General features: G+C 41.1%; 1 protein-coding gene across 1 annotated transcript in view; it reads right to left on the bottom strand.

Moving 5' to 3' along the window:
- Window positions 1–5,135, bottom strand: part of SGCG (sarcoglycan gamma) — a 30,613-nt gene extending 25,478 nt beyond the window's left edge. Inside the window, exons 1-2 of the mRNA XM_037057638.1 lie at window positions 4,963–5,135; window positions 522–716 (exon numbers count right to left, since the gene is read on the bottom strand). Of these exons, the coding sequence (XP_036913533.1) occupies window positions 522–716 (195 nt within the window). The 5' untranslated portion in view covers window positions 4,963–5,135. The remainder of the gene's footprint in view (window positions 1–521; window positions 717–4,962) is intronic.
- Window positions 5,136–11,244: the final 6,109 nt, after the last annotated feature.

An 11,244-nucleotide genomic window follows, 5' to 3' on the forward strand; every position in this document is an offset into this window, starting at 1 on the left:
GAGCGTATAAAGCTACCTGGCCATCTTGGAAATATGAGGTTGTTTTTAAAATATGAATTTCTTAGGACCACTGATATTTTATTTACTAAATATTAAAGTGTAGACATGAATTTACTGCATAACAGCATGAAGCTTTTAAGAAAATTAGGAAATGGTATTGGAATGGTAAATGTTTACTAAAAATGAATTATAAAATTTTACTAACAAATTAGATAATCATTAAACAATCATGACTCAATCAACCATAAACTCAAAATTAGTACAGTTTTCCCCCATGTAAAAATAATTACTAATAAAAATTATAATAAAACCCAACAAAGTATAGTTCACACTGAAATCACTTAAAAAGTTGAAAAAGATAAATGCTATATGTATTTTTGCTACTGAAAATTCTGATACAGATGGAAACAAACATTAATTACACTGAAAGAAGCTTATACCGATACAACATGGATGAAGTGATGTAAAACAAACAAGAACATGTTTACCAACCAAAAGAAAAGAGAAGGAAAAGTACTTACCGGGGAAAACCACATCACCCTGAGAATCCAAATTGTGAGAGCGAAGTTCACGAGAAAGACGATGAGTAAGAGAAGAACAAACAAGTAGAGGCAACGCTTTCTCCAGCCATAAATGCCAACCTTGCAGACATGCTGGTTCTCTGGCCTCGCTATGTCGGTGCCTTCCGTGGCTGTCATGTACTGTTCACGCACCATCTGTCACGCGGTGGGATCGGCGTGTGGGGAGAGTGGGGAGAGGGACACGGGAGACCGGGGGAGAGGGAGGAACGCCAGAAAGAGAGAACGTGTTTGTCAACACCGATTTACTCTGAGCCCAACAAAATAGTTTTATTGCAATAATACAGCTCCCAAATTAGTGATTTTTTAAAGATAATTACGTATTCCTTTGAAACACAGGGTAATTTTTAGTTTGTCATGCAAAATGTCTTAGATATGAAATATCCATTTCAAGTCCAATGGCCTTATTTTCTGATATTAATCAATAGATTCAATATATGTGCACAGCTTGCTTTCAAAATTCTGCATGTTTAACCCTGTAATTGAATTATCAACCTAAAATAATCGAGTTATGAATTTCTTAAAAGATTCAGTGGAAGGAAAATCAAGCTGGTACTCCAATTCTCTACATGTCTTCTAAAAAAATAGAATCCAACTTACTCAATTTTATGTGAAATTATCTTTCCTCAGTTACCAAATTGCTCAGAATGAAATAGACTCCTTGTAAGACACCTACCACATTAACTTTTGCCTGTAATTAAATTTCCGAGTATTGACCTACTTCAAGAAAGACCCAAACATGCATGGGAAAGTGGAGAAGAAAGGCAATATTATTAATAATATTAATATTATTATTAATAATAATATTATTTGATATTGGCCAATCTCTTTGTCGTTCAAATATATGCTTCTTTGATCTAGATGGTCCAAAATGAATGAGAGTTTATTTATTGATTTACTATATAGCCTTTTAGAAAAAAACGATGTTACCTTTTTTAAAAGTTTTGTTTTTGTTTTTGTGTTCTGTCCAATTACTTAGAAATTACTTGCCAATGTGTAGAATATTTCATTGCATAACAGTATTTTCTGAAAGCTGTATCAACAACAAAATATGACCAAATATAGTGTTCAATTATGCAGTTGCTCAGGAAAACTGTTTTTTTTTTAACACCGGAGAGTCTCACAGGTTATTTATTGGCAGCATAACTTACGAGCGTTTTCCCAATACCCCCAGCGATGTAATAGTTTTCTTCTATGTCCCATAATGTTATGTGACTGGGATTCCCAGAGTTCTGAGTGTTCACCTCCCTCCTGTACCGGTGGGCTTCCTTCTCGCAGCAGACGCCATATAAGTCTTATTGGTGAATCACATACATTTCGCATCATGAGACTGGGTTTCACAAAGGTTCTCGTGCCTCTGGGCACTACCTCACTTTCCAACAAAGCCTTTTTATCATCACTGGGCATCTAACATTCACAGTCAGTTCTGGTAACTGCACGTTAATTGCTCCTGTACATCCCCAAATGTGTTTAAATATCGTATGTATCCGGAGGCATCTGTTCTTTGGCACTTGTCAGCATGGCTGTGAGCAGAGAATGCACAGCTCCAATAACAACATCCACAGTTAGCGTAGCGTGCACACTCTACTTCCTAGTGTAGTGTGTTCAGTGTTGAGTTTGCCGCCTTTTGACTTAAAAATCAGATCATGTTAGTATTTCAAAGAATATGCATTTACAGACTCTGAGGATGCAGCATCCTCACAAAGTTCTAGAAACTACAACCAGAGGCACAACTTGTATCAGATCAGAACTCGATGATATCATTAGTATAATCAATCAAGACTGGAATACCAATTTACTAAAATTCTGATATAAATGATCCATATACTATTTATGTATTTTCCATTTGGATGCATATTAAAATATTTTAAATGGAGCCATTATGTTAAAAATATTTTCACCATCAATTCCCCATAAAAGAAAAAAACAAATATTTTAAATATATTTGTCTCAAAATGTTTTGATAACAGAATATGATTTAATCAAAATAATTACCAAAATAATAATGACCTTTAATTTGCCTCTATTGAGAGTAAAGGGACCATTATTTAGTTCAATTTAACCACTATTTAAGGTGGAATCTATACAGGCAGTTCTGGTAGCTTAAACTTACTTCCCTACTTCTGAACCCAACCAAATCCATCTAAAATGCAAAATTTTGTCTTCTGCTCCCATTTTCCTCTCTTATTCAACATCCAACAAACAGTACATTTATGTTCCCATATTATTTGTCTCAACCCTACATTTTTTCTTCTGTTCTTTCCCCGCCAGCCCTCTTGTCTGTGATACCGCCAATATTTGTTGACTCAATGCAGGAATACAGCGCAGAGGCAAATTCTCCATTGAATACCATTTTTAATGTTCCACAGGATTATACTTTGGTCCTACCCACAGAAGTAAACCAATGAAGGGGAGAAAATTATTTCCTGAAATATTCATGCAGAAATAAAAGAGCCTTAAAAACAGGAAGCCTTAAGCAGGTAACTGCCCGCAGATGCCTCCGGGCACCACGCGGCTTCCTCCTTGCAGCGCACACCGGAGTCCCCGCCTTGGCCCTGCCTCTGGCTGAACACGTGGAATTGAACGTGAAGTTGGAGCCTGAAGTGGTTAAGTATCGGGGGTGAGGAATACGTCAACGCCCGTGGGAACACCACGGAAATACCTGGCCCTGCAGCTGGTCCGGAGAATGATAAAGCTGGACAGATGCAGGCACTGGCTAGGCTGAGAAGAGGAGGCGGCAAGGTGGACGGAAACCTAGAAGCAGGTTAGGGGTGCAGAGGCGGGCTCTGAAGGAACGGAAAAGTAGCAGGATCACATTGGGGACTGCAGGTTTTTCCTGCCTGCTGGGAAGCCGCAGCATTGGTGGGCGTGGTTCAGAAGCAGCAGGGGCTGCAATGAGCCAAACAGAAGAGGGAGCAGGGGACGCCTGTGGGTCCTACAAAGCGTGCAAGATGAAGCCACATGGGCACCCAATCCTAACTTGCCATTATTATTTTTTAATGTTATTAATTTTAGTTTTAGACAGAGGGGAAGGGAGGGAGAAAGAGAGGGAGAGAAACAATATGTGGTTGCCTCTGGGACGCCCCCTACTGGGGGCCTGGCCTGCAACCCAGGCCTGTGCCCTGAGTGGGAATCCAATCAGGCAACCCTGTGATTTGCAGGCTGGCTCTCAATCCACCGTGCCACCCCCACCAGGGAAACTTGCCATTATTAAATGACTTTTATATCCTGTATAAAAGCAGTTTCACCTAATGACTAGAAAGTATGGTTTTTACAGGGCAATATGTTATTTTCAGCACTTCAACTCCAAGCTTAGCCAACATCTTTTGGAAACTTGTATCTGTTAGTCTTTGGAATTTGATATTTAAATATATTAAAATATGACTTTTCATTTGCGTTTGCAAGAAAAACCTTAGAAAGCTCTAGAACCTATAAAACCAGCACCCACTGGAACCATTCGTTTTGAAACTTCGTTAAGTGTGCCTCTTCGTACGCATCCCCACAAAACGTTTCCAAGAAAATAAGCAAAAGATAAACATAGCACATTCTGTACTTCATCTTGTACTAGCGAGTTACTCATCCTGCTGGCAAACCTTTCAGCCCGTTGAGTTATATTTTCCCTTGTTATCTTTCTGTACGTGTTCCTTTAAAAACTTGTTTTGGGATGGCCCCACATTAACTTAGGAAACACAAAGAAAGACAACGTCAGTGAGCCACAGCATAGCATGTGTTTACCTTCTACCCTATTTACATTTACTTTTCCAAACATATAAAATGCACACAGTATGAGCAACACTTCCTTTCTTTCTTTCCAGATTTGGGGAGAGACAGTCCTCCTTCTCTCACTCCGGCTCCCCAACGAGTCCCGGAGTTGGTATTTCGCTGTTGCTCTGCTCATTCCCAAGTTATCCGATGACTGGGATTTTTGTCCTCCTTGATTCTATTCTTCTTTTTAAGGTCTATAGCAAACTGGTGATAAAACGTAATGCCAATATAACTCCACCAAGAAGTTTAAGAGTAAAATTAGAAAATCGGTGATCTTAAAGGTCGTAACTTGTCTAGTTTTACCACAGTATACAATGTAGTGCTTGGTAATATATAAATGTTATCATGGTGTTGTGCAGATTAAAATATTAGGAATACAATTCTACTAAAATACATAGAATATTAGTCATTGGAATAACTTAAAAGAGGTGACATAAGAAGTAAACTACATTTCGTTGATAGCTAATCATTTTGGGATAAACTTACTCAACATTCTAAATTTATTTTGTTAACTGTCATGTCACCTACGAAGGAAAAAAATCGAGTCATCCTGCCTCTGTTCGGCTTGTAAGGTGTTCACTGTGATTGTGCAAAATGCGAGTACAAGATGATTGCTTACCTTAGACGTAGTGAAAAGTTCTCAGGTGAATTGGCTACAACCAGCGCAAGCTTTAGCAGCGACCGGCCGGCTCCCACGCTCCCACCCCCGGCAGGAGGAGCAGCGGGAGCGGTGGAGGCTTTGGCAGCCCTGCGGGCAGAAAAGGCATCCAGTATTCGGCCGTCTCATGTTTCACCCCTCCTGTGAGCAACAGGCGTGTGTCTAATTTTACTCAGTGACATAAACAGCTCATACCAGCTTAAAATTGTCTGGGCACCAGTTCCAGGACACAGCTCTAAGTGCGCAAAAAAAAAAAAATCTTACAAAACCGATGTTTCAACCCTGAATCGTGACAGTCTTATACAACTTTCTAAAATAAACTAAACCTCAAATGAACAGCAAAAAGTATCCTGAGATACTTTCCAGTAGAATCGAATGTTGACAAAAATCTCGTGAAAAATCACTTCGGATTAACATGCAACGCTTAGACCTTACAACTGTATTAGCACCGAGTATGAGTGCGCTGTTCTTGTCCGAGTGGGCTCTGCAGCACCTAATTGTCCCTCTGTAAAAATCACTCTCATTCAGCCTCTTTTTAGGTGTAAAACTCTACTATTTGAGGAGAAAACCTTCGATAATGATCGTAATAAACAGAATATATACAACCTGTAGGCTAAAACTATGTGTTCTCCTCTAGTAAACTAAATTATATATATTTATAATTAGTTAATTCAATGAACAAATGGACCTCAGGCTCCATCTGGTTCAAGTCTGCCTTTTACAAGTGAGGGAAACAATTCTCTGAGCGAATAAAGGGGAAAGCCTGTTTGGTATTGAAGGAATTAATTTTTCTCCAAGCTCTCCTGCCCCCGGCAGAAGAGGCCAGCCTGACGACTAAAATCAGGACAGTCTGTTCACAGAGTGATCACAGAGCTGGTATGTCTTCTGACCCCCCACCCTGATACCCTGTTTTGACAGGACCATCTTATCACAGAAGTCCTCGGACTCTGACTCTTAGAATTTTCCGATCGGCTCTCTTGGTTCTCATGAGCAGTTGTCACCAAGCACGGCCTCACAGAGTGGAGGCTGTGGCATCTGTGTGAGCAACATGGCACTCGTGACTTCCTGAAAGCCCAGCAGGTACACGACAGAGCAATTAAAACCGTCTCCCAAGAGACCAAAACTACACCATTCCAAATGTCGGCTTGAACATAACAAGAAAAAGGAAGTTCCTCTTCATGGGAACCCCACCAGATACTTCGTGCTAAAAGCATCATCAGGCCCCGACCAGTGTGGCTTAGTGGGTTGGGCGTCATTCTGCAAAGCAAAAGGTCACTGGTTCGATTCCCACTTAGGGGACGTGCTTGGGTTTCAGCTCAGTCTCAGTTCCAGTCGGAACACAAATGAGAGGCGACTGATTGGTGTTTCTCACTTCCACTCTCTCGAAAAATAATAAGTAAAATCTTTTAAAAAACAAAAAATCATAAAAGCATCATCAGCATTATGAAATCACAGGATCAGGACAGAATTCTACAGCCAAATTGAACTCATAGCAGCCATTGTTCATGTTTTGTATCATCAAACCAACGTTTTCTGGCCGGTACATTCTGGTTGTGTTGGTATAAAGTCATGAAACACTACAGCTGAAAGTGGCTTTCGATATTATCTGTGGAGTTTTAAAGTGGTGAAAAGAAGAAGGGTAAGCATCAATGTTTATTCACTAAAGAAACGGCATAATTCTAAAATGGTGTGCGAAGTTACATCAGCATTTCTCAAGACTCATTCTAGGTGACCCTCTACTTTCAAACTAACCAGACATAAAGATCATTGGCACAGACATCTCACAGGGATCAGGAAACAGATGGTGTGACGACATACTTAAGAAGGCAAACATAATTAATATCAAAAGAAACAAGGTTAATGTGAAGCAAAACGTTTTAAAACTGCCTTATGTTGTTTAAAAACATACTTTAAAAATGTTTTCATATCTCATTTTAAAAAACAAAATGGAAAAGTATTTCCACTAAAGACTATTAAAGTCTATGATATTTTAATAGAGGAAGGTCTAAAACAGAACAAAAGAAATTCCCAAATTCAGTTTAAGTTATGGTTGCTATAATTAAACATCATCCCTAAAATTAGGAATCAATAAAACAGGTGTGTCTAGAGATTCAGAAAGAACAACAGCGCTCTCTAGTGGTAATGCTTGTATTTGCGTGAAAAAATAAAATCCACTAACTCTCAGAGGTACAATAAAATATGCAATAGATAATACTGTTTTAAAAATCTCATTCACTATTTTCATGTAGTCAGGTTGCATTTTTTGAGCATGAGTTTATTATAATAGTCCAGAATGCACATATAACCTGAGAATGTACAGAAAATTCAGTTCTGTCCTGGGGCTGGAGCTGGAATTCTGTCTGTGCCCCTGAGTGCTCTGATGCAGGTGGATCGGGGGTGGGGGTGGGGGGGTGAAGGCATCTGTAAGGAAGGGCAAGGGAGGAGTAAGGCCCTGCAAACTCAAATGGGGGACTCGGGGCTGTGGCCATTTCTGAATTCAGGCACCGCCCAGAAGCCGGACATCTGTGTGGTGTCTCAGTGGGGACACATCTCTGACGTGTATGGCCCTGTCCCCTAGAACTGCTGTCCAGTCTTATTAACTTGCAACTTGTAAGATATGTTCTTGAATAAAAAGATAAATGAACGAGTCAACACCCTGTCTAGGAGGTAAGGTACAAAAGCTGAGATGGTGGATCGAAGCAGGGTGTCCCGTGTTGATAAGGAGGGCATACCTCCCTTCCCTGGGCAGATAAGTGAAACGGGTGACAGACTGTGAGCCCAGGAGGCAGACAGTCATTCGAAGTGAAGGACTTGAGAAGAATGTAAGGAAGTTCTTTCCAAGCCCATTAGATCCCAGTTATCATTCTTATATCGGAACAAAAGAATTCTTAAAAACAAACTAGCTAACATTTTGTAATAATCTAACATTGTTTTTAAAAAACCTAAAGCCTCATTATTTAGATATTTTTGTAATACCCTCTAGTATTTTAAGTGGAAATCAAAGACTACATCATCTCCCTACACAGGTGACTTTTAAAAGTCAGTTAATACACAACTATATTCTAGAAGAGAAATAAGGGAAAGTCAAGTTTTCTTTTAAAAAACATTGTGATATAAGTAGGTGACATAGGAAATAGATCTGTGAGTGCAAGGTCAATGCTGGCTGATACTGGATTATGATTATCTGATATCAGTGTCTCAGATACCGTGCTCTTGTGAACAAATCTTGCCAAAGAGCTATTAAAAATGTATACCTTTTTCCTCAATTGGCTCGCCTGTCACACTTTTGAAAAATTTACTGTATCTTAACTGAAACCATGCAAAAATACTTCGTGTTTACATATCCAATGAAATGTGTCTAAATTAAGATCAACATAAACAGATTTTCAGCTACAGGGAGATATCGTGGGACTTTTGAGATGTCTGACACTCGGGACGATTATTCAATTGGTAAGCCTTTCCATGTATGAAAATGGTCCCTTTTCCACGTTCTTTTCCTGTGAAACGCTGGTTGAATGTCACCTTATCATAACAACAATCAAGCCCTTTAAAGACCAGAGTCATCTAGAGACTGGTAGGCCCTGCTGAGAGCCAGTGCACGAACACGGCGTGTTGGAGAAGGACCACGAACCCCCTGGCTGATTCGATGCTCCAACTCAGCACGTCAAAGGAATGGTACGAGGCTCAGTGAGGTCGTCTTGAAATTCTTAGTAGTTTAATAACCTTTGAATGTGGGTTTTGTAAGTCCACTGGGGTACGGAGCATGCTCTGGATGCTTGGAGCACCCTGCCAGCCGCCACCGCCCCTCCCCCCGCCCCCCACCTCCCGTAGGACAAGTTCTTCGCTGCCAGCTTCCCTCCCACAAGATTCTGCTGTCCCTCAAGCCCCCTACTAGCTGATGCTGTTCTTTACCTGGAGTAGCAATCGGGTCCCACTGGGGGAGGGAGGCTCACACTATATGGGCCCTCTCTGACTGCAGAGGGGTCCTGGGCCCAGACACAGGGAGGATGCGCCTGGGCCGGCAGCACCGCCTGCTTGGCAGGCAGCTCAGCAGGGGCGAGCCTCTTGGCGGTCCCTGAACCAGGTACTGAGGGTGAACCAGCTCACAGACTGGTATCCCCTCAAAGTCATCCATCAGCCGTGGGTGGGGCAATAAGCCTTTGGGAAGGGAAGATGAGCTTCCCTGACCCCGCGGGGGCACAGAGCTGCCTTCCAAGGATGGCGGAAGGAAATCGTCATGCGCCTGTGCACGCGCACACCTGGAGTCCTGGGCAGTGGTCCTGGCAGTGGTGAGGGTCTACAGCTGCCCTGTCAGTTTCTCCGTGTCGAAGGGAGCACCACACTCAACGACACACACAAACCACCAAGACAAGAAAAAGTTGTGTATCTTTGTACCTTAGATGGACCATTTTGCTGTGTTTCGAATAAAGGACCCTCCAAAACTATGTAGTCGGTTCTGGCCAAATTCCAAATACCTACACCCAAATTGGGCTTGTGTCTGACTTGGTTCACAAAGCATAACGCCCTCAAGATCTATGCACGTTGCTGCGAATGGCAACTTTCCTTTCTTTTTATGGCTGAATGATACTCGTGCGTGTGCATGTGTGGTGGGATATATGTGATGTTAGATACATCTGTATGGTCTACATACAGATATCTCTCAATATATATTTCACCTTTTCTTTGTCCATTCATCTGTTGATGGACATCGCAGCTGTTTCCATATCTTGGCTATTGTAAATGATGTTGCAATTAATATGGAGGTGCATATACTGTTTAGAGTTAGTGTTTTCATTTTCTCCAGAGACATAATCAAGAGTGGAACTGCTGGGTCATCTGATAATTCTATTTTAATCTTTTTTGGAGGAACCTCAATACTTTTTTCCACAGTGGCTGCACCAATATACATTCCGCCAGCAGTGCTCAATGGACCCCTTTTCTCCACGTCCTCACCAACACTCGTTATCTGTTGCCTTTTCTGTACTGTTCATAGCACCACAGGTGAGAAGTGGTATCTAGTTGTAGTTTTGATTTGCATGTCTCTAGATAACTAGGGATGCTGAGCATCTCTTCATGTGCCTGTTAGGCATTTATGTTTTCTTTGGAATAAATGTCTATTCAGATTCTTTGTGCACTTTTTAATCTAATTGTTTGGATTTTTGCTCTTGAGTCATGTGAGTTCTTTATCTATTTTGGACATTGACCCATTTTTAGACATAGGACTTACAAATATTTTCTCCCACTCAGCAGGATGCCTTTTTATTTTGTCGACGTTTTTTCTTGCTGTGCAGAAGCTTGTATGTTTCCCACTTAATTGGTTTTTGCTTTTGTTTCTTCTGTTTTTGGTGTCAACCCTTGGGAGTTATTTAAGAAACTAGGACATGTTTCTTTATATATCTTGTAAATCGGTGCTTGCATCTAGAGGGTTGATCAGATCCAGGTTGGATTTTGATGGAAATCACACAGCACAGGTACTGCTCTGTTCTTCTACCAGGGGGCATTAGGGTTTGGTTGGCCCTCGGTGGGATGATAGCAGGTATTTATGTTCAGCGTTCGCATCCAAACATGATGGCGTTCTAATATTTCTTCTCCAGTTTTTAGCGGGGCTACCTCTGACCAGAGAAAACTATTTGTTGATCCAGTAGCAGTATACTTTGTGTAAGACGGGTAGGATGAATGATGGATTCTCCCCCTTTATTTGTCATTTCAAAACAACGAGTTGGTTTATTAGCAACCTCCAGCAGTTACTAAGTGTCTTTATTTCAAACATATATTAGAACTTGTGGATGTAAACATATTTTATGTTACAATCCAGTGTGGAACTGTTCTACAATGGGGGTTTGTTAAATAAATCATGGCGTTCTATGCAATGGAGTAGTAGTACATTGTCACTGAAGATAATGACATAGTGTGTGTTATTCACCTAAAAGTTATTCATGGTATTTTCTTTAAAATAACTTTCATGTTAAATGCATAACCATGGTACCAAAAGGAATATGGTGAGAAATTTCTCTTTCACCATTGTTCACAAGCCACCCAGGTTTCCTCCCAAGCGCCCAGTAAGCGTGGGTGTCCTTGGTAGTCTTCCGGACGTGTTAGGGCTGACCGTTCATGGCAGTGCTCTGGCGTGGCCGTGGCCGCTGTTAAAATAGTTAAGTTTGTTGCACAGTCACTTCCCTGACCCCCGAGCGCTCTGCTCTCCTTTCCCTTTTGGGCACTCCAGCCCCTGCCCCCCCTCCAGAT

Source organism: Sturnira hondurensis, unplaced genomic scaffold (assembly GCF_014824575.4).
Source record: "Sturnira hondurensis isolate 20B ecotype Veracruz unplaced genomic scaffold, ASM1482457v3 Scaffold0009719, whole genome shotgun sequence".
In the NCBI taxonomy this organism is placed as follows: Eukaryota; Metazoa; Chordata; class Mammalia; order Chiroptera; family Phyllostomidae; genus Sturnira; species Sturnira hondurensis.